The following is a 23,999-nucleotide window of genomic DNA, read 5'->3' as shown; positions in this document are numbered from 1 at the left end:
GGCAGTTCCATCTCGGGCGTACGCGCCGCAGGAAGGTCGGCAATTTCTCTCATTGTCCTCGTCATCGTTATCGCCGTCGTCGATTGTCCGGTCGGGCGCAGTTCCCCCCCGTCGCTGGACCGTCGACAAATATGCGGAAAGGGTGGCCGAAGGGTGTCTGAAGATGCAGCCTCGCTCGGCCCCTTCGTGCGGGACGGAAATCGAGTCGCGTCCACGTTGTCGTCATCATCATCGTCGTCGTCGTCGTCGTCCTGACGTCGGGACGCCGTCGTTACCGCTCGCTGGTCTGCAAATCGGTCCCCCGGGACCGGCCACCGCCGAGGGATGCTCGCGGAAATGGTCCGGCTCTCCTACCAGCACAGGGCGTTCTACTGCTACGTGATTCTGAGCGTGTGGATCTTCCTGCTGGTCGCTGGTAAACGCAACCAACGTGTGCCATCCCGCTGAACGCTGACAGAGATCGGACCTCTGCCGCGTAAAAATCGGTGTAAAATTCGAGTCGCGTTCTCTTCCGATCTCGATACCGCGGTTAGGCGCGAAGATGATTCGCACGTATCTATCTGCGACGCACGAGACTTCGTCGCGTCTTACGTCGCAAAAAAAAAAGGATATCGAATTCGCGTCGCGATTGATCGGGACGAAAGGATATTATCTTCGCGTCGCGTTTGTGCAATTGTCTCTCTCGGATTTGACCCTGTTATCTGAATTTGTTATCGACGAATTCCCTCCGGGGTGCTTAAATCTTTTAAATCCCTCTGGCACGGGTTTTTTATTTTTAAATGTAGGGTAAAACGTGGATATATACGCTGTCGCGCGGCGCGCGACTACTTGAACTCTTCTCCGCTCGCGTTATCACTTCGGCTTTAATAATAGAGAACCGTAATAATAGAACACTTTAGTTTTTCAATAACGTATTACACAGCTGGACGTTATCAGGTGACATCAAAGCGACGACTATTTTAACTTTCTTTTTGTCGTGGAGTAAGGGAAGTATCCAATCATAGCCGACATCATAGTCCAATCATAGCTGACATAGTATGCTAAATCGACCGCCAGGAAAAAACAAATTCATTGTAATCTATTCGACAATTAACTTTTCTATGAATACATCATTTTTTGGCGAAATATAAATGCAGGGTGGAGCTAACATTTTCCCCTATAATACGTCGAAAGTTTTATTTTAATATTAATATGTACTGTCCGACTAAAATGCTTTGAGGAGAAAGAAATTATTGCGCTTAAATAAGAGAACGTCGACCTTTTTGAAACCGGCGCCTGATAATAATATCAATCGCAAAATGATATGAATATGAGTAAAATTATGTGAAATAAGATTTTATCGTTTATAGATTATATCGATTATAGATGCAAGTTTAATTATTTTAATATTAATATCATTATAGTAATCTATTTTATCAATAATCTATTAAATAATACACAATATTAATCACATCAAATTAAAATGCATTAGAAATTCTAGTGCATGAATAAAAACGCTAGAAGAACGTACTTTTTGAAACCAGTGCTTGATGATATAAATCGTAATAATAATATGAATAAAATTAGCTATTGATTCCAGATGTATAAGTTAAATTATTTTAATATTAATATTAGATTAAATGAAAGTGCATTATAGAAAAGGAGAAATTATAGTACATAAATAAAAAAGTTATAGGAGAACGTTGTCCTTTTTGGAAACTGGCGCCTAGTGATATATGAATCGTAATACAAGTAAAATTACGTGAAATAAGATTTTGTCGTTAATTCAAAGGCTGCCGATTATAGACAATATTTTTTTTTTCGTGCAGGTATGTACAAGTATATCGGCGTAGATGAGAAAACCTCGGTGCAGACGAGAGTACCGAGCAATGATTTGTCGCTACGGGAATTCCCGAGAAATTTGAAACCAGACACGAAGACGAAGAAGATCTTTCGTTTCTGCAATTTGCCGCACGAGATAGCCGCGGACACCGAAGGTACCACCATGCAATTATCCTACTTTTGCATTTAAAAAAAAAAACGAACCGAAAATGTAACGATCCCCGTCACGATGACCGACACTTTTTACATCATTAATCAATAATTCTCATCAATCATGTTAAAACGCTATCCAAAGTATCAAAGAAGTCGATCGTCAAAGCCCCCTCGCGCATAATCGCGATAAATAGTAAATGGGCACAGAGTCAATAATCCCGTTTGATCTCACTCGGAGCTAGAAATCGGTGTAAATCACTTTCATCTTGCACAAGCGTGCGTTTAAAGCGTATACGAGAGTTTCAAAATTGTCTTATTATTATACGAGATTGCACGTAATAACGCAACGTAAAATATTCGCGTTACCTCGCTTTCCAACAACAGGGAAGCTCGACGGCAACCTGACGCTGAGCGGTATCCTGATCTTCATCCGTCACGGCGACCGGGGTCCTCTCACGCACATACGGAACATAAGCAACATAAATTGCGGGGGCGGCGACCTCGGGACCGCGACCGACCTCGAGACGATCTACGAGAACTACGTGAGCTTCGTGCAGAACGCGTCGAGCTACTCGCGGGCCGCCTGGGCCCAGTTCCTGGGCCCGTTCCACGGCCTCCCCGTGCTGCCGGCGAACGCGCGCGACTGCCGGATCGGCCAGCTCACCACCCTCGGCGTTCTGCAGCTGCTGAAGACCGGGGCCGCGCTGAGAAACGCGTACTACCATCGGCTCAACCTCGGCAACGGCACCTCCTTCGGCAGAGACGTTATCGTCTACAGTACCTCCTACCGCAGGACCGTGCAGAGCGCGGTCGCGCTGCTCTACGCGCTCTTCGAGAACGACGGCTTCCAGAGCTTGACGAGGATCAGCCTGCAGGAGAGCCAGAGCTATGCATTCTGCGGCAACGAGTGCGCCTGTCCCGCCGCCGAGAAGTTCCTGAAACAGCACTTGAAGGTAAATAGTAAGCGAATTGAGATAGCGGTAAATCGGCAGATTGATAACAGATTTGATCAGACATGTCAGCAGACTAATATCAACTGTGTCCGCATTCAGCTTAGCCAGCAGAGTCTGCTAACATAATCAGCAGATTTGCAGCAAAAATCGCGCAAAGTTCCTGCAAGGAATACTTCTTCTCGATTTTTGCCGCCAATCTGCTATCTGATTATGTTAGTAGACCCTGTTATATATTTCTGTTGACGTTCTGTTGATATCATGTGACGTATATGAGAAAACCGGCATCTAATCTGTAGTCTTTCTGCCGAAAATATTTTTTGTATTAGTAGATACTTATAAAATTTGTAGCATCTGCTTTCGACAGAGTAGCTGTCTGGGTATGCGTGGAATGAACCTGAGAAATCGCTTCGTAGATTTCCCGCATATTTGGTACACAAGAGATAAATTCACGTTTGACATTGTTTGAAATTCGAGCGATATAACAATTCGCAATCGTTTACAAATCTACACGACTGATACGTTCGTTTAAGAAATGCAATCACGAAACAATCTTTTATGCGAAGTAATTTAAATCCGTCGGATCTCTCGCGCAGTAGTTTCGTTTCAGTTTTTTAAAGATGTATGTATAAAAATGGACTTGTCGTCGTCTTTCCACCTTTTTTTTTTAAAGGGAGAGATCCGATAAATTTACATTTACGTTATTCCCGTCTTCCGAGGAAGTTTTAATGACCTGAGATCTCATTCCAGTTTTCTCGGAAACATGTTAAATAATCTGCATCAACATCGCTCTTCACCTTGTGCTCTCTCCAAGGAAATCCAATAAAATTATCTGGGTCGTTCTAGGCTGGCAAACGCTGGATTTCTCAGCGCGTCATCTGAATAAAATACTTGTGCACGCGATAATAATTTTTTCTACGAAAATAATCTTGCCTCCGTAACCCCGCGGCCGCTGTCCGTGCACTGCACGTGACACGCGGAGACGTATCGCATGTTTAATGCACACGAGAATGATCTTTTTCGAAAATTTCAAGAGAGCTCGCGCCAACGTTTCAATAATTAATTTTCTCATTAAGATCCCATGGAAAAGTTCGGGATCTTCAATTAGAAAATTAATTATGAGAAAAATTATTCAAAGTCACATTCAAGAGCCGCTCGACTGTAATTTTGACGATAATTCTATTGGTGAACTTCTTGCTGAAGTGCCAGCCAGCATTTCCCGTAGTTATTGGTATCGTATAAGAATAATTCAGATCTTAATAAAATATTCGTGGAGAAACTCCGGGGGGAGCGATTCGCGATAACGTCGGAGGATCGTGCGACACTCCGCAGACACGTTACTTCCACTTTTCCCCCCAGGAGACCTCCAACCATCTGAGATCCCATCCGGCCGTCGGGGAGCTGATCAAGCAGGCGGCGAGCGCCGTGTTCGAGCTGCCGGATCAGGCGCAGACCTGCGATCCGAACACGCTGCGGGACGCGTTGTTAACGTACGTGTGCCACGGCGCCTCGCTGCCGTGCGCGGACCTCGACTCTCAACGCACGTGCGTGAAGATCGACCACGTAACCGGGCTGTTCGCCTACACGGACTGGGAGTCGAAGCAGGCCGCCAAGAGCACCAGCCGCAACAAGTACGGGCTGCTGAAGGCGTACGGGATGCTGCGCGGCATTGTCACCTTCATGCTGCGCATCATCTCCGAGGCCAGGCCCAAGATCGTCCTATATTCCGGCCACGACAAGACCCTGGAGTACCTCGCCACCGCCCTGGGCATAGTCTCGGACGTGGCGACCCACTACGCCTCGCGTCTCGTCATTGAGGTCTACAAGATCAATCCGCGGAACGACAATCGCCTCGCCAGCGACTTCTACTTCCGCGTCGTCGCCAACGGCCGGGACCTCACGCCGAAGGTCCCGTTCTGCAGGAACGCGAACACCTACGTCAGCGACGACGGGGAACTGAGCGTGGGCAAGAAGGGCGTCAAGCTGTGCCCGATCGAGAACATCGTCAGGCAGCTGCACGACGACTATTTCGTGCCGTTCAACGCGACGAACTTTAAGGACGCATGTTCGAGTCATAAGATGCGCTAAAATTAACGGGCATTCTCTAACTCGTTAAGCAAGATCGATCCCGTAAGAAAATAGGCGAATTAAAAGGAATTAGAGAAAGAGAAAGATATATATGTATACAATCGTCTTCGGTGGTAGTAAATATCTTATTTTTGAAATTAGAACTTCAAGACTTTAGCACTTTTTTAAATTCTCTTTTATCTCTTTTTATCTTGAATATACTGGCCGTTTAATCATTACATTCGTAAATATTAAACACACAGAGAAAAATCGCTTTAACACAGTCTAATTTTAGATAAGGTATTATAACACTCTCTTAAAAATGGCAAATGGTTTCCCAGAACAAGAATAGGTAGAAACGAAAAAGCATTTGTACAGGAAGCGTAAAACCAGTCTCTCGTTATAGAGATCAGAAGTTCATTCACTTCACAAGGATGTGAATTCTTACCAATTCTTTTTAATTCACCTATTTCTCGAACGTCAGATAAGTATATCGAGCGGATCTCGAACAAGTTTCCAACTTGCACTAAGCATTATAGATAAATAAGCCGATGTGAAAGTAATTATTAACATTAACGTTCGAAATACATCTGAGGGAAGTTAATCCTTAAATTTTCCTAACAAATCTCTCTTACGCGGCGTAAACCACTTAAAACGCAATTTTCCCACCTAACAAGAAAGTATCTTGACTCTATCGCAAATAATCAGATTTACATAAGATTGTTCTTTTGACATTCGAGACAAACTGTTTTAAATTTTTTTTTTACATCTCGCTATATCGACGTACAGTTAACGAAATTTAAGATTGTCCGAAATTATAATAAAATTGAAGAAAAACGAGAAAAAAAGAGTACATAAGTTGCCATTTTAGCAAGGAGCAAGCCTTATCTTCATAGACATATACCTAAAACTTTAAATTACCGTATCTTTAGATAAATTTAGAGAAACGATAGCGCTAATGAGAACCGATTAGTCGATTATTATATATTTTATCATACACTCTATTGTATATATGTAAATATATATATAGTGCTTTAGAAATATATATACTATACTAAAAAACGCAGTCGTATTCATTCCCCGACTAATTAATGCGGGTAGTACAATTACGACAAAACGAGAGTAACGAACGAGATTAACTGCGCTTTAAAGTATTTGACGAGTGTCTTCATTTCAAGTGGCGGGGTATAATCTTGATGTGGTTAAATATGAAAACCACATCGTGGTTTTCATATTTAACAAAAGTTCGACATAGATATTAAAAAAATTGATTTTTTATTACAGGCATCAAGAAAACGACATGCAACTTTCGATATATAAAAAGCTTACAATCTGTTGGTAAATAAATAATGAACGCGTCTTACGGCGTACAAGGCACGCAAAGTCACATATTTATACTTAAAATATACCTACAATATATCTATATAATTTACATAATAACAGTATACCGTAAATAAAAGCAACGTCTGATGGCTCAAAGCCGATTATGATTTACGCAGAAATTGCTTTTACTTCGTTGACGTTTGATAAAAGCCTCTCGTGTATCTTACAACGCTAAAACCTACTTTACATGCACACATCCTTCTTACTATTAATAACGTCTCATTATTCATGTTTCTCGCAATTCACAAGTGACACTTTGAGATCTTGCGTCACCAAGATCAATAAGAGAAAGACAGCATCAATCAAAGTCTCGCATGAAAACGGTAATGAGTTAAAAATGTATAAAAACCGGCAGTTTATTACAGAGTCCGTATAAATGCCCAGTTTCAATTATTTCCGGTCGAGCTGACGAAATTTACATTCTCTTCATTAGTTGCCAATGATTAATTAGGATAGCAAATCGTGCAGTCGAACGGAAATAGAAATCCCATGCAGATCGATCGTCGACGATTGCCATTTAATCACACAATACACAGAACGCGTTTTATCAAAAATTATAAATATAATAAATGATAAAGTAGAATCGGACAACTTCACATTGCAAAGATTCAACCACTTCAAAAACGCGAGTATATCAAATGCAGTGTATCAATAAGAAAATTTAAATTTTCAAGAATTTTATAATTCGATAGAAAAACGCTAATTAACTTTCATTAGTTAACTAAAATCTTAAGATGTCGAAATATACATATTTAGGGATCCAAAATTAATCACGTTTCGAATATATTTACTTGTCCAAAAATCTAAGACTTAAAAAATCGCGCAGCCATTAAAAAAAAAACGCGAACTGTATGACATACTATTCGAACATGATATTCGGAATATTAACACTGTACAGCTAAACTTCTACATATTTTAAAAATATACCTATAATGTTATTCTGAGATAACATGACTAGTACCAGACTCTGCCATGACTGAGCCGAGTGTCTCTTTGAGAGTGTGGAAATTTCTTACTTCTTGGATTAATACTGCTCGCTACTTCTACTGAAACATACAATTCGATATATGTATAATGCATAATAATGTTAATAATTAATTAAAATAAAATGCGAGAAGTACATTTCGTATTTAACCAAACAGTCGAACTAATTTAAACGTAATCACATTAACAAGTAGAAAAATCTGATTTTTGAGTCAGCGATTGATTGAGCTAACTGATCATGATTTCAATAAGATAATATTTTCTCCAACAAAACTAAACAATGGAACATGTAATATTTCTAAATTAGAAGCGCATACTTTCTTGTTGAATAATGCTTATCCTTTTTAGATATTTATTAAAGTTTTCGATATATAATCATCTTTCAAATCTTTATAGGTTTTATAAAAATAATATACCTGATTATTGTTTTGACTTACATTGTCGCCCTTTCTCTCACGGGCGGAGAATGATTCGATGCCAGATTCCGAACAGGTGGCAAATCACTTAATGGGTCGGTACTACTCATGATAGCATTAGCACCCACGATTTTCCCCATTCGCCAGCATTTGGTCAACTTTTTCATCCTGTGTACACTGACTATCGTGAACACTATAATCCTGAAACGCACCTTCCTATTCTGAGGCCTTCGCGCGTAAGAACGTTGGTCTCGAGTCAATTGCGCGAGCACGCATAGCGTATTCTCCTCACAATATTGATAGCTGCTGACCACGCACAGTAGGTACTTTTTCTGATACACCAGCGCTTTCCGTCTGCTTCTCTCTCGTAGATACATGCCATAGAAGTTTTGTAACTGGAATACAAAATTTACACATTGTTGTTATCTACTCTGCAGCATAGACTTATAGTTAATTAATCTTTATATACAAATTGTTATGAAAAATATATAAATTAGACCACTGTTAACTTCTTTTAGTTCTAAGAGATACTGAATTATTTAATTTTTAAATATAATTAGATTCAAATAATTAAACAAAATTTTATACCCTTTCGATAGGTGGCATCTGGTGACTCGAAGCCTGCGTAGTTTTCAATTTCTTCAATTGCCCCTCGAGCAATTTCACACGTTGCACTAACAATTCTCTGTCCACTTTCAGCTTGCCGAGTTTATCCTCCAGATTACTCTTGTCGACAGCGTATTTCTCAGCTGCCTCGCTCAGTTCTTTAACTTTCTGCATGAAACTCGCGGGGGCATCCTTGACATTCTCAATTAAATCCTTAAGTTTCCTCTCTTTTTCTTTTGAAATTAGTAATCTCGTATTGAGCTCCGTCTCTCGCTCTTTCAAGGAATCTACCGTGCGCGCAAGCTTCAGCTCCCGGTTTGAGGACTTCTTCAGTTCCTGTTTCGCACAATTTAAGTCGGCCTCCAGCTCTATCCTAACTTCCCGGGCGATGTTAATCTCCCTGCGCAATTCTTTGATCTCGTCCAGCTCAGCGTCTCGTTGATCTTGCTTTTTGTTTTCGGTCAATACTTTTAGCTGCTTTTGTAGGTGATTACAGTCCTGTTCTCGCGCTCTTAACTCTTCTGTAGTCCTCCGCAGATCCGCCTCTAGAATTTCTTTCAGTCCGTTGGTCAACGCTAGGCTGCTGATAAGTCTTTCTTGTTCCTCCATTGCGATCTCTAACTTCTTCTCGTATTTACTCATTTCGTTCTCCAGTTTCTTTATATTCTCTCGTAGTTCCACATTATGTTCGCGGCTTTCCTCAAGATTTTCGCTCGTTCTTAAATATAAAAAGAAAGATTAGGAAACAAAATATTGCTTACGGAACAACTTCAATCTCTCATGGTTATCTTGTTTTGCTAAAATGTAATTAAATTCTATCGGCATAGATATCAATGTTTGCCGAGGAAGGATTATAGACAGATAAGCATAACTAATATGTAAAAGTAATAAAAAATTAAAAAATAAATTAAAAATTAACGCGTACCTGTCCGATTCATTTTGAACGGTTGCAGCAAAGTTCGGCAAGTTTCTACTGGCATTTTCGACTTCCATTAATTTTCTCATGAATGTCAATTGTGAATCCAGATTAATCTGCTGTTGTCTCATCGATGCTAGATTATTATGGAGTTTCTCCTCGTTCTCCAGAGAGGCTTTCAACTTTGTCTGCAAGAACTCGATTAACTTAGTCTCCCGTATTCGTTCTACTTCCGCCATCCGACGATGTTCTTCTATCTGCGTCCTCAAGAACTCCACCGCGTTCCTCTCTGATACAAGTTCTTTGTCCAACTTAACCACCTTCTTCGTCTCCTCTGTCAAATCCGCTTTCAGTTGCAGGATACGATCTTCGTACTCAGCGATCTGATGTCTCATTATATCTCGTTCGATCTCTAAGTCATCCTTTAATCTCCTTAGTAATTCGTTGTCCTTGCGTATTTCATTCGTCTTTTGATCTTCGGTCGCTATTCCATCCACGACTTCATCATTCTTAATTACCTGCATAAGTTGCTTATCCAATCGTACGGAGAGATGCAATTCTCGCTGGACCATGTCCTCGATATCGCTATCCTCCTGCGAGCGTCGCGCGGACACATCTTGCAACTCCTTCTGCAACCTCTGCACTGTATCTCTCAGTTCCTCGTTCAGTCTACGTTCTTCCTTCAATTTTTTTCTCAGTTCCACAATATTACCCGATTCTTTCATTTTGCTTTTTATAGTCTCCAGTGCTCGCTGCAAGCTCTTGCTATCATCGCTCATCTGCCTGATTACCTTGTCCTTCTCCTTTAGGAACTCCTGCAGGTGATGGATCTCTTGATCCTTGTTGCTAGAGGACGACGGAGAGGACGTGCCCGACTGTACGTCACTCATTCGCCTCGCCATCTCCTCCAATTTACGAATAACCTGATCCCGATTGTTCAAACCATCTGTCAGCCGTAAGATCTCGTCTTGTAACTCGGCGATTTCTCGCTCGCGCATATGAACCTTTGTCTTAAATTCGTATAGTTGCTTGTTCTCGTTCTCGATCTCGATATTGCGCGTTTGAATAGTCTCCAAGGCGATATCTTTATCCAGGACGAGCTCTTTAAATCGTTGCAGTTCTTGTGTCGTATCCTGCAGCAAGAAGTTGCTCCTTTTCATCTGATCTTTTTCTCTAACTTCGATCTCTCTCTTCAGCTTCGTGTTGTTCGCGTTTAATTCCGTGATGATCCTTTCGTTCACCTGCATCCTATCCTTGTAATCTTCGAGTTCGTCCGTCTTCAGTTTCAAGATGTTTTCTACTTCCTCCAGATCCTTCTTTATTTTACTTTCCGACGCTTGAGCCAACTCGTATTGTCCTTTATAGAAATTTTTATCCCGCACCAAGTTTTCGACAGTCTCCTTAAACTCGTCCTGCAAGTCCTGATATTGTTTCTGCAAGGTGGTCAATTCCGTCTCGTACTTGCACAAAAGGTCAGACTTTGAGTCTAGCTCCTGTTGCAGAGCTTGCAGTTGATTCGATATGTTTTCGATCTCCTTCATTTTTTCATTCAGTACTTCCTCGATTCGTTGAGAATCCTCGCTAACATCGTTGTTTTTGGGAGATGATGATTTTGACTCCTCTCCGGAACGCTGCAACTCCATTTCCGAGTGACCGACATTCCCATTACTGTAACTATGCGTATGGGAATGCAGATCCAACGGTGGTACTTGCGTATCCATCTTATCTAGATCGAGCAAAGGTGCTTCCAAAGTGTTGAGACTGTTCGTGTGTAACGTGTTCTTCGACATGGACGTAGGAACTCTAAAACTAGAGATATTGTGTGATGTCACATGTGTCGCGTTAGGCGCTCGAATAGCTTCAGGAAATTCCTCACATTCCGAGTGAATGGAGAGGATATCGCTTAATGTTCGCGCACTGTTTTTGGCCTCTGCTTGTTTCGTTAGTTCTCTTAACTGCACGTCGTCCAAAGCGAGCGATGAATAGGCATTCAATTGTTTTTCCTTTTTGGAGAGCTGTTCTTTTAGATGATCGATCTCCTCGTTCTTATCCGCCAGCATTGTGTCGATCAGTTGTGGCAATTCTAGTTGAGTGTGCTCCTGCGTCCCAAGTTTTATCTGCAGCATTTTCTTCTCCTCTTGAACGAGTTTTAATTGATCTTTTAATCGCTCGATCTTCTGCAGTACACCATTTTCGGACTGTACGAAATTTTCCATTTCCGCTTCTTTCTCTGCTAACATTTGATTAGTCCTTTCAAGCTGGGCTTTCAACTCCTTCAACTCTATCTCTTTGTCGGTAATAGTTTGCTCCAGGGAATGATATTTTGTCGTAGCTTCATGCAACTGCGATTCCAAACGAGATGTTGCTTGTTTCTGAGCGAAAGGCGCGCTCTGTTTGTGCTGCTCCAAACGACCGCGCATCGCTTCGATTTGGAACAGTTGCTCAGATGCCGTCTGGTGCAAGATCTCTTGTTCCGCTAATAATTCCTCGTTCTGATTTTTCATTGTTGTTAACTGCATCTCTAAGTCCTTGATTCTCTTGAAAGCTACTTCTTCGGCACGTGCGTGTTTCAACATTTTGTCTTTCAGCTTGAGTACTTGATCTAGCGGCAGCATCGGTGGTGAAGACGGATCATCCGGGGTCAAACATCTCGTCGCGTCGATTTGCTCCCTGATTGAGACGTCTTCGCTCGGCTGACTCAAACTTAGATTGGAACCACACATGTGGGCAGATTCCATCTCTCGAATTCTCTTGTCCAATTGATTTTGCATCTCATGCAATTCCGCTTTTATTTGCTTCAACACGGACGAATTGACGTTGAAGTGCTCTGAACTTAACTTGTGCTTACTTAATTCCTCCTAAAACACAAAGAGCTATTCTGTAACTATTTTCACCTCGCATATATTATAATTTACACATTTGCTCACTTTACTTACTTGTAAATGGTTAATTTGCTCGTTCAGATGTCTGTTCTCGGTACCAGATTTGATAGCATCCAGCTCTTGAACCAATTCTTGTTGATGCTTTGTCTGTGCGGTTATCACGGTTTCCAGTTGATTGATTTGCATTTGCAAGGACTCCTCCTTTTCAATCTTGGCTTGCAGCTGCTGCTCTAAGTCAGTAATAATCTCTCGCAAGACCCATATTTTATCCACCGCAGCCTTCAATTCACTCTCCTTCTCCGACTTCTTCGCCTCGGTGTCGGACATTAATGACGACATCTCTCTCATCTGAGATTCGAGAGCCTCCACCTAGATCATAAATCACATGTATATATATAGGCGAGTTATCAACGCATCGGTTTTACAGGATATCACCTATATCTCCAGTCAAGCGTGACCCAACACATAAAGCATGGGGAGTCGTGTAATGTATATTTACTTATATAATTTTAACTTAATGTACAGTGGGTAAGAAACAAAAATAACTACATATCTAATTAATAATAAAAAAAATAATTAAATTATGACTTAAAAAATAAAAATTACTCAAGAATGATGATAAATAAATAAGATACATGATTCTACCTAGAAGTAGTCTGAACTTCTTTATTATGCTATATTTAAGCACTTTTATTTATTGTTCAAAAAATTTGTAAAGTATTTAAAAGCATTTAGCTAATTATATTGTAAATATAGACAATTAAGTAAACAGTAATTTGTTAAATAGCTTATCAAATAGCATTTTGGCAAACATATGGGTACTTTTCTTACCCACTGTGTGATGACGAAAAAACTGTAGAAAAAGTTAAAAAATCAAAGTAAATACAACACTCACAGCTGCATTGATGTCAATCGTTTGAAGCTCAGGGACGTTTGAAGTTGTTTCAGACGATAGCTCAGACTGCTTTGTGCGACAAACAGAAAACCAAAACCAGAGTGCAGAAAAAACATTGTGTTAATACAATTAGTCGTGATGCGTGACACTAATTGCTGGCGATACAATTAATTTCCAAAATAATAGCCCTTTCAATTGATAGTTAAATTTATGTTCTATATTATACTGCTTTTTCAAAGAAATTATTTTTTACTTTAGATTAAGAAACCTGCTGGTCAAAGTGCATATTCTACAAAGTACAAATTTTAGAATTACAGAATTTATATTTATATTATAAGATTTTATCTAGTATTTTCACTAAAATAAACCCATTTTTCATGGATCAATATTGTGCAATCTTTTTCCAGCAGTTTTAAGTCTATGTTAAGTATTAAATTAAGTAAACCACAGAAACCTAGTTAAGTTTTAGAGATGGCAGTCATTATGCCAGTTGAAATTTCCTGGTTAGTGCAATAATTACCATAGCGAATTAAAAAAGTCTGTATTAAATTAATTAATCCTTAGTTAGCTGTAAGCAAAATTATTGCATAATATTTCTGTTAACATTCTTTAAATTTGAAGAATCAAGATAATTTTTTTTTAATTTTTCCGAGGACGATCATACACATTGCAGAAAAATTCCGACGTATTTAAGACAGTGTTTTGCAGTCCTCAGCATATATGAATATCTTTTATCAATTGAAATGAACTAATTAAGGATTAATTGAGAAATCCTAAAGCTAACCACAGCGGGTGATTATAAAAAGCATATCGTGTTTACTCAACAAAAAATCTTTTTGTTAAAAAAAAAAAATAATAAATAAACGGGAATTTTACCTCGGAAGTGATACGCATATCTCTTTCTTTGTCGCGCTCGCGTTCCTTGAGTTGCTCTTGCAAAAAGCGAATTTGTTTCGCAGCTTCGTCTCGTTCCATTTCACGCTCACTCGCTTGCTCGTCCAGAAACCGACGCGTCGCTCGTAACTGCTTGTCCGCTGCCTCAATCTAAACAAACGTAATTGTAATTAAAGATAATTATCGTGTCCCACGCGCGTCGACGCATGTAGTAAAAGTAAATAACTTAATAGTTCACATTTGCTGCATTATTTAAATCATTTGCATGTAACGATAATCAGTTACATATCTATGTATAAGAAAAAAATGATAATCGTCCTTTTTAAATTTTTCAGAGTTTAAGATTTTTTTATATACGAAGCAATTGTATTAATCGCTTTATAAAATTAGTGAGATCAATGCTTTAAATATTTTAAAAGGAATAAAGATAAAAATAAATTTTTGTGTATATATTTACAATCATTAAAAAAATAATATTCTCTAGTAAGAAATTAATCATAACAATTCAATAATCCTTTTATTTTAAACTTTTCCCCATCTATAGTAAAATAAAATAATAGTGCAAACTGAAATAAGGTGCGATAAAATATAAAAATGTTAGTGATACCGGATTCTTTCAGTTGTTGAAGTAAAACTTCAGATGTTGAAGTAAAACAAAGAAAAATAATAATTATTTCAAAATGTTAAGGCAGAAATATAATTTAATGTTAAAAATTACTTAATATATTAATAAAGCATCTAAAATATGAAAAATAAAAAAATCTTTTTTTTTAGAATTTGAGATGTAGAAGCCAAATATATTCAAATACCTATTCATTTAATTAAAAATATGTGACAATAAAGTTAGAGAATTACGAAAAATTCTGGTTTCAACAAATTTTGGCAATTATAAAATAAGCACTAGAATAAAAAGTAATACTTCTATGACGGAAAAGACATGTCCAATTGTAGTGACATGACACATTTAGATAATCTACAATATAGCATGCAAGGCAATTATTATATTTTGCAATAACATGCAATAAACAAACGTGGTAATAATTGTGTATGTTTTAATAACACTATGACAAACGTATGTGTAATTAGAACTATGTATAAATATTAAAAATGAAATAAATTACATTTCAACGGAAGCTCGTTTTACACTTCTCGATTAGCGGGATGTTATGTTATACGTATTAATTTATTACAGCCGATCTGAAAGTAACTTACGGACAGCGTTTACAATAATATTAGTAATTCTATAATTTACCTTTTTGCAGCAAACCCTGTGAATGTATGGGGTAGGAGTAGGTTCTAAAGGTACCTGCTGGCAAGACAATAGAACGCCAATCAATCTTTTAAAACTGCATCGCAGAGCTCTGCACTTTTAATTTTGGAAGATGTCTCTTATTGATTAATCGAATACTTGTTTTACAGACGAATACTATTTTTTAATATGTTTAACTGCCATGCATGATGTTCTAATTTCTGGCTGTTTCACAAATTACTGAATATTGAACATCATTTTACACAGGGTGTATAAAGAAAAGTGAGCATTAAATAAAGTGAGTTCATCTTTAAACTGCTAAAAGATTCAAAATCTAATTAATAAAGCTCAATAAAGTCAAGAATATAAATATTTAAAAATAATGGAGTATAAGAATATAAAAAACAAAAAAAAATTAATTTAAGTTTAAAATACAAGTACATAGAGATTTAAAGCTCTATGATTACACACACACACACACCTAAGAATTCTGGGATGAAAGGATCTAAAAATATCCCACTTTCTTAAAACACTCTGTATATAATACTGTGCATAATACAACATAATTCTAATCCTGATATTTATTCAATGAAGTACTAAATTAATGGTAGATATATGTGTATGATATAAACAAATTTTTCCATAATTGCATTGTGTAAAAAAAACGTGCCATACAAATAAAAAAATGATTGTGTTAATTGTTGCTACACGGTAAAACATGTACGATGTAAATAATGTAAACACGAAGCTCGGAAATACAGAAGTGTAGACTTAATGAATTACAAAGACAAGTTGTTTTCAATACACCGCAATATTCATCACCGTACTGACATACCAATATCGAATAATTAGAAATCATGCAACAATGCATTTTGAGTGAAAATAATAAATGACTTTACCTGTTGTTGTAAGTCTTCCCTCTCTTTCCTCGCGTCGTCTATTAGTTTGTCATTTTGCCTGCACAGCTCTTCTATTAATTGCAGTAAATACGACACGTCGCCGCCGCCATTAGACAACACATGTCTAGCTGTAATTTAAATAAAAATATCGTAAAAAAACATGAATAAAAAATATAAAATAAGCATTAAAATAAGTAATAAAAAGCATAGAATACTCTATGTGCCACATCTACACCTTCGGGTAAAAAAAGGACAGAGTAAGAAAATAAATATATATATATTATATATTAATTTACACAAAAATCGTATAATTACCTTTTTCTTGCACTTGTGAAAGATCTTGCAACACAATGTCGCCTCTAGAAAAATCGCTTTCGCCGTATCCTTCCGTGACGACTTCTTTTTTACTTTCTGCGTTAAGCAACTTACGCTGAAGTTCGAATATATGTAATTTTAGTCGTTCTATTTGTTCTTGATAGTTTATTATCAAGGCCTCAGCGTGATTCAGTTTCAAGGAGAGCTCTTCGTTAACTTGGCTTGCTAAAAGATTCTCATTTGACGACAATGCGACCTTGTCCTCGACATCAGATAACGAAAGATTGAAGATTTGTGTGCTATCGGACTTCAACCGTCTCAAACAAGTCTTTAATTCTTTTCTTAATATTTCGTCTATATTTTCGTCAACTAAATTTTGCAACGTTTCGTTGTCGCTATTAACGATGGAAGTTATTTTGCTGGATTGTGGAGCAAAATGGACTCTCTTGATCTGTTGGGTAGACGGATTCTTGTGCTTTGTTTCAGGTAAAATAGTGCTGTCACTCTTGCTCAATTTTTCTTCTTCGATAAAAGCGGATTCTGACAATTGCCTTCTCAAAACTTCGTTGATCAGAGTGTTGTTAACTTCCTCTTCACAGATAGCGAAGTAATTAACCAATTCTCCAATTAGATTTTTAAGGGTTACACATGCCTTCCACAGATTGTCCCTGATAAAAAAAGAAATAACATACATAAGCAATGAAACGTTAGAGTCGAATGGAAGAATTGTGTTATTAGCTTAACTTTAATTAATTTAAATCCGGTTACACCAATGTCGCATAATTTTAATCTTAGCTCAACTGTCTTCTTTAGAAAGAGACGAAGAGTGAGTTATAAGCTAAAATTAAAGTTATGCGACGTGTTGGTGTACCCGAGTCTTAATAACTTATTTTCAGTGTATGTGTCAATCTAAACATTTAATATTTTAGTACTAAACATTTTTATTTAAATGATTATGTTTTCTATCTGTTAAACCAAAAATAATTGTTTCAATACTTATCAATTACCTTTCCTTCATGATATTTTCTGACACTCCGACACAACTAACTTCTCGGTTGTCGACGATATTCGATTTAAAACTGGCAATTTCCTTTTCATGTTGTTCAAGGATTCGTGTTACAATGCAGCTGTGTTCGTCCTTTAGATAAGCTAATTCGGCGCTATGTATCTTTTTTAATTCCTCAATTTCTTGTTTGGCGTTGCTGGTAAATTTATCTCGCAATTCGAGTAATTCGGCTGGCCAATTAGTTTCTTTGTCAGCCTCTACTGATAATAGTGCCTGCAATTATAATAAATTTTACAGTAAACGTCATCTCATAGCTCCTAATAAATATATCTAGATAATGCTTATTAGTCAAAGTTTGTACGAGAACACACATACAGTAACATTCAGAAATTATCTTGCTCAAGAACATAACCGGAATGATAGAATAAGGTCAGATCCCTATTTGCGAAGCAAAGTGAAAAGATCGTGGAACAATAAACGAACAGAAAAAAAATTTTATTACATAAAATATGATTTATTATCCTTTTCTGTTTATTGTCCCACAATCTTTCCACATAACCGAAATGGTTTAATCCACATCTACCTGAATTTGTTCTTGAAGAGCGTTGACAATGTCCTGTCTAGCTAGCGCAATCTGCTCCTCTAATTGGTGATTGTACGCATCACGCAGGCTGGACAATTCACCATTTTCCAACGCTTCCCATTCTGTCTGACAATACTACATGCAAATAGGAAATCACACAGCGGTATGTTAGTCACAAGTAAATTCGCATTTCAATATAAGTTACTGAAAAATAGCACAAATAATCTATTTCATTACTACACAGTAATGAAAAATGTATCAATTACAATAAACGAAATACAATCAATTACAATGTACGAAAGCATAGACACAGACAATTACAGATCACAGGAGATCGTGGAGATCAAAATTGACAATAAGATGAGAAATGTATTACAATACATTAACACATACCAATCACACCATGCGTCTAGTTTCATACATAAACATTCAGTACGTTATCGACAAGAATTGTCGACAAATCGGTATTATTAAAGCAAACTCATATATAAGTGGACAATTTTTCCTCACCTGGTGCATAGTAGGTACAGTCAATGCATGCTTCAGTTTTATCTCGATGTCGCAAATTTGACACTCGTATAGTTCTTTCTGTTCGTCGATCGCTTTCTTGTAATCAGCCTTGATATTCTGAATTTCATTTACTTTGTCTTCTAATTCCTGTCGTAACGCTCGAATGCTGCCCTCATATTCCGACTCGAGACGTGCGTCTAGGATCTTATTCCTCAAGGATTCCTCGATGGCGCTAGGTGTAGCCGCTCGGGAGTTCGAGACATTTAAGCAATCTCCGGCACCACCAAAATACAGATCGTCTGTCAGCTCCTCGGTTTCACTATCGTTATCAGAAATCCGTTTCGATTGTTGACTGAAGATTTCCTCGGAATACTGTTTTTCCATCTGCAAGCATTTCCGCTCGAAGTATGTCCTCAGTTCCTCCATCTCTTTGGCATGACGTACTTCGAGTTCGGTTCTCAAATCGTTTAGGCTTGCATTACCATCCTTAAGGAACAAAAAATATACTTTAAAATAAAATATAAATAGTCCTGCTCAACAATGTAAAAAATATAGACAGAAATATCAGATCGAATTAGAATAAAAATAATAATGACTTGCCTTGAAATTCTGCAGCAACGAACGTAGTCTCTGAATTTCTTTCGCAGAATCCACTTTAACGGAATCCAGTTCTTCTTTATGTCGATTCACCATCTCCTCGATTTCCCGACTCAGCACCTCTTTCTCCGCCCACAAGTTTTCCAAGGATTTTTGCAGCGAGCATTCGCTGTCCTGTTGTTTCTGCAAAGTGGCATTCTCCGCCGAGGACTGCGTCTTATCGGTGGCTATTTTCTCGCATAGAGCGTAATAACGAGATAACTTTAACTTAACTTCGTCCGAACTTGACTCGCCTTCTAGAATTTGTTGCAGCTCCTTATACAAGTTCTCGTTGTTTTTCAGATATTTATCCGTTAACGTGCCGGCAATATTCGGTTCCAAAACTTTCTTCTGACTTGCCACATTTTGATTTAATGCGCTATCATCATCCTGGCTCTGGTTCGCTTTAAGATATTTGGATGAAATCGTGCTGTTCAGGGAAATGTTAACTTTACTACTATCGCTCATCGTTAGAGTCTGATTCAATCTTTCTTCAAATTCGGCGCACTGTGCCCACGCGTGAGCCAAGCCATCCCTCAATTTCTCGCACTGCGTTTCCGTCTTCCTCGTTTTTTCGTCAGCTTGTTCTAGTTCATTATTCGCTTTAATTAAGTCTGCTTCAAGAGTCCGAACTTTCTCAATCAGTAGCCTTTCCGTTTCCATCTTCTCCTCAAGCTTTCGCCTCGTCATCTGATATTTCATAACCTCCTCATCGAAGGTCTTATACATAGTTTCCCCAAGTTCACTGACAGTGCTTACGCTCGTAATGTCAAATCGTGACAAGGACTTTTCCATATCGTTGAATTTACCGCTCAGAGTCCTGTCGTTTAACTGACTGCTTTCAATGATCGATTGCGCTGTGGAATATCTGCACGAAAGATCGTCCAGTTTGAACTTTAAAGTATCATTTTCCTGCTTTAGAGCAGCGGCATTCGATAAAGCCTGTTCTAATGATCGCTCGATACTTTCCTTGGATTCCAAGATGCTCATTGATGTGATATGCTTCGAGGTCATCTCTTCCAACTGAATTTTGTGCAGTGTGATCTGTTCATTTAACAAGTCCTTCTCCTTCTGGAAATGCAAGTTTTGCATACGTCGTTCGTTTTCAGCCTCGAATTTCAACTCGTCTATTTTCATTTTATAAAATTGAACCTCCGACTGCGCGACCTTCTGCGACTCGGTGTGGTTCACCAATTCTAGCTTCAACGCCTCGACGGTTTTCTTATAATGAGCTAACTGCGCCTGAAAGACAGACAATTCCTTGGCATGCCTGCTCTCCAAATCTGGCAATTCCTTGTTTAAACGATCGGCCAACGTTTTGTTTTCGTCCTTCAATATTTTCATGCACTCATCGTGCTTGGCTTTTAAATTCAAAATTTCAGCCTGGTTCTTCGAAGTTAATTCCTACGAATACAATATTTGAATGAAAAATCAATATGGCCACGACCTATTTTTTTAATTACTATAACAGCTCGTTGATAATTTTATTCTCATGAAATGCTTACCTTTAACTCTTGCTGGTGGCGTATAGCATTAGCGTTTGTCACAGTAGTAAATTTGTCTGAGATGTGCTGCATGTCCTGTTTAATTTTATCAACACGTGCCTCATATTGTCTCTGTTGCTCCAGTGTCTCATCAATATTCAGATTCTTCTCTGCGGCGCCAAGGCGAATTTGCTCGTTTAGATTATTTATTTGTATTTTGTAATCATTGATTTCTGCGTTTCGCGTTTCCCTCTCTATCTCCAATGTCTGCACATGCTCACGAATGTCCGTCAACTTCGCGTTTAATTGACGAATTAACGCTTCCTGTTCGCTCATCGTCGTTTCCAGGACCTCAATCTAAAATATTAGATTGGCAAGATTATTAATAACTGCAAAATGTAAAAATATAAAGTGATTTATTTACCTTTTGCTGTAAGTTCATGTTATTTATTGCAGGATTGTTGAGCTGCATTGAGTTTAAGGCATTAAGCTGCGCTGTTACAGCATCTCTAGCAGATAATGCCTGCTCTAAAGATGACGTTAAGTGCTCTATCAGGTTGTCGCGTTGATTTACTGCCTTTTCAAACTCCTGTAACTGTTTTATGAAAAGCACAACGTTATTTAGTTCCAATCATCTTATAACAATATAAAACAATTATTATTTATCTAAATTATCATTAGAGTTAAAAGTGTAACTACTATTATTACTGAAAGTAAAACATGAAATTAATAAACTAAGATCAGGCTCATATTTGCAAAAGCATAATGGAAAAGTCATGGGATAATAAATGTGAGCAGAAAATAATATTATTACATAAAATATGATTTATTATCATCCAATCTGCACAAAATCTTCCTCAGCCAATATATAATGATATAATGATATAAAAAGAAAAACTGTGCAGTTTGAAACTTTCTGCTAACTTTGGTCAAGTAATAATAAATTATATTTTATGTGATAATATTCTTTTCCGTTCATTTATCTCACGACCTTTTCACTTAAAAAAATTATAGTTTATTAAATACATTTAAAAAAGAAATATATTAATTATAGAAATGTTTTTCAAATAAATGTTCATTAAAGATTAGAAAGTTACGTCTATTGTTCTAGAGCACGCGGTAGCGCGAGGTAACAGAACGACCACAAAAAAACAGCAAGTACAGAAATACAATAAAATAAAGCAAAGTATATTTAAAGTCTGAACGTATGTTCAACTATTTAGAAAAAAGTTAAGTGCCGTGAGTGGTAGCGCGCACGGAAGCGAAAAGCGGCTAAATTAGTAGCACAAGCAGAGTCGATATCAGAAGCGAATCGCGAATAAAGTTTAAGCGGTTGCACGAGCGGTGATACAAGTGAACTGAGCGGGTGAACTTCGAGAAGAGAGCCTCCTCGACGCGGCGGCGAACCTTTATTATCTCCGAGACGAGGCTCTCTCTCCGGGCTAATCACCATTCATCGCGTTTAAAAATATTGAAGTTCGCGTTGAAGGATATTAGAGGACTCGGTGCGTCATTGATGGCCAAGGGTCGCCCGCGAAAACGTTCGCACCCAACATGCGCGGAGCTCGGATTTCGGAAGAGTGATTGGCTATCGGCGTCTTACGTTATCGAACTCACGGCTTTTCGTTCGACGATCCGAGGAGATCGTTGTTTGTTTTCAATCGCAATGTTTTTATAGCTGGATTTGTGGGTCAGTCAGCCCGTTTAGCTCGGCCTAGTCCTGCCTCGGCGAGCAACGAAACATCAGACAGGCTGGAACCCATTAACAGTGAGCTCTCAGTAATCCTTGTCTGATTTTCGTTGGCGGGCACGGTACAGACCACGCGGGGGTCTGACAAGCGACCCGTGTGACGGAGGAGAGCGGGCATCGACTTTGTTGTTGACGAAGGATTGTCAGCGAACTTTCCGGAATACGAATGATAGAAAAAAATCCATGCTATAACTTAAGAGCAATACGACTCATTTCAGGTGAAATTCTCATTTATCGAAAGCGTGCGAGTACAGGCATGCAACCGAAAGCGAATTTTGGTGCGAATTACCGCGATCTCAAACATCTATAGACAAAGAGATGTAATGTACTTACTTTTATGTGATACAAAGATATAATATCCCTGCCATGTGTACTGCTGGCCTGGCTTTGTGACGAGTTCGGGGAGGCCGTCTCCGCTCGTAAATGATCGATCTCTGCATTTAAGGCTCCGACTATAGCTTCCTTTCCTTGGAGTAATTCCTCGAGCTCTGCGACTCGCCCTGCTAATCCTTCCAAATCGGCATCGGCCTCTCCCTCGCTTATGCTGACGCTGCTGTACGTTACGTCCCTGGAGGATATGCCTTCGGTTACCTAATACAGCGACAGAAGACAAATGTAATGTACCCTGTGTTCCTTTATTCACTGCCAGTGCTGAAAATCTATAGTTTACGTCACATACACTATAGATTTTCAGAACTGGCAGTGAATAAAGGAACACAGCCAGTTTACGTAGAAACGTCATAGAATCGAATAAACACTCAGTCAGACATGCAAACTATTCTTATATATTTTCCTCTTACCCCAGATTCCTTATGAAGCATAGACTTCTCGTTGTGCAACTTCTCGTTCTCGTCGTCGGATTGTTCTATTTGCTCCATGCCGGCGCCCTTGTCCTTGGTCGATCTTTTCACCTTGTACTTCTCCAACTGTAACAAGTTAATACAATTACGAATCTCAGGCGTTAATTACGAATGACAAAATGGACAACGCGCACAACGCAAAATTAACCTTTAGAGGCTGGAGGAAGCCTATTTTTAGGCTCCACGAGGAGCTTATTTTTCGTAGTATAACACTTCAACAAAAAGCCTGCCCATTCTCTAACGGTCTAAAGGTAAACAATATAAACAAGCAGCTCCAATTCGAGCAAGCTGCAGTAGCGCACAATAGAAACGATATTGGTAATGGAAGAAAAGAAGGAAGGAAAAAAACAAGAAGAAACCCTTACCATTTCTCTGCCGGCCTCCAGCGAGCGTCTTCTGCGCTCGTCCTCGTCCTGCGTCGCACTCATCTCGACGGAACTCGCGAGTCGGCGTGCATGAAGGGTGCAAAACAACACAAAATAAAGTAGTCGTCAGCCACGCGTTCGTCAGCTTGTAACCTGCTACATTTCAAATTTTACGCCACCGCGCTGATTAGGCTCGACTGCCAGCTGTCATGCGGCCTTCACTCGTAAACGCGGTATCACTTGCCTCGCCCGATCAAGCAATAAAAGCACGAACTTCCGGACTGCCTCCGCGGAGTATTCAGAGTTAATTAAAATGCTCGATGAAAGCGGTTGGAAAGGCGGTTGGTCTTGGTCTAAAACGGTCGCGACTCGCGC

The 23,999-nt window shown here is 38.8% G+C and overlaps 2 protein-coding genes across 9 annotated transcripts; one reads left to right on the top strand and one right to left on the bottom strand.

Annotated features, from left to right (window-relative positions):
- LOC139813334 (2-phosphoxylose phosphatase 1) lies at positions 1–6,410 on the top strand. Its single transcript, XM_071778801.1, has 4 exons — positions 1–415; positions 1,809–1,976; positions 2,359–2,927; positions 4,284–6,410. The coding sequence occupies exons 1-4, from the start codon at positions 325–327 to the stop codon at positions 5,010–5,012; spliced, it is 1,557 nt and encodes a 518-aa protein (XP_071634902.1). The 5' UTR covers positions 1–324; the 3' UTR covers positions 5,013–6,410.
- LOC139813329 (uncharacterized) lies at positions 6,248–23,999 on the bottom strand. 8 transcript variants are annotated; one of them, XM_071778783.1, is made up of 19 exons: positions 23,625–23,999; positions 23,200–23,325; positions 22,733–22,990; positions 21,074–21,244; positions 20,671–21,006; positions 19,130–20,569; positions 18,530–19,015; positions 18,020–18,154; positions 17,438–17,709; positions 16,431–17,098; positions 16,116–16,243; positions 15,220–15,276; positions 13,950–14,117; positions 13,074–13,142; positions 12,233–12,547; positions 9,306–12,154; positions 8,363–9,098; positions 7,796–8,169; positions 6,248–7,420 (listed from the first exon to the last, which is right to left on the bottom strand). In XM_071778783.1, the coding sequence occupies exons 1-19, from the start codon at positions 23,685–23,687 to the stop codon at positions 7,399–7,401; spliced, it is 8,673 nt and encodes a 2,890-aa protein (XP_071634884.1). In that variant the 5' UTR covers positions 23,688–23,999; the 3' UTR covers positions 6,248–7,398. The 8 variants fall into 8 exon arrangements, with proteins under 8 accessions (XP_071634884.1, XP_071634888.1, XP_071634887.1 ...); XM_071778787.1 differs by having other exon boundaries at positions 6,248–7,417; XM_071778786.1 differs by having other exon boundaries at positions 13,074–13,139.

The sequence above is a fragment of the Temnothorax longispinosus genome, chromosome 5 (assembly GCF_030848805.1).
Source record: "Temnothorax longispinosus isolate EJ_2023e chromosome 5, Tlon_JGU_v1, whole genome shotgun sequence".
Taxonomy (NCBI): Eukaryota; Metazoa; Arthropoda; class Insecta; order Hymenoptera; family Formicidae; genus Temnothorax; species Temnothorax longispinosus.
This window is presented reverse-complemented; position numbering and strand designations above follow the sequence as displayed.

Excerpts from the sequence above, each read along its gene's own strand:
- LOC139813334 (XM_071778801.1), top strand. The coding sequence starts at position 325 with ATGCTCGCGGAAATGGTCCGGCTCTCCTACCAGCACAGGGCGTTCTAC. Across the intron at positions 416-1,808 it reads GATCTTCCTGCTGGTCGCTG|GTATGTACAAGTATATCGGC; the intron begins GTAAACGCAACC and ends TTTTTCGTGCAG. Across the intron at positions 1,977-2,358 it reads GATAGCCGCGGACACCGAAG|GGAAGCTCGACGGCAACCTG; the intron begins GTACCACCATGC and ends TTCCAACAACAG.
- LOC139813329 (XM_071778783.1), bottom strand. The coding sequence starts at position 23,687 with ATGAGTGCGACGCAGGACGAGGACGAGCGCAGAAGACGCTCGCTGGAG. Across the intron at positions 21,245-22,732 it reads TATCTTTGTATCACATAAAA|TTACAGGAGTTTGAAAAGGC; the intron begins GTAAGTACATTA and ends TTCATAAAACAG. Across the intron at positions 9,099-9,305 it reads GTTCAAAATGAATCGGACAG|AACGAGCGAAAATCTTGAGG; the intron begins GTACGCGTTAAT and ends TTTATATTTAAG.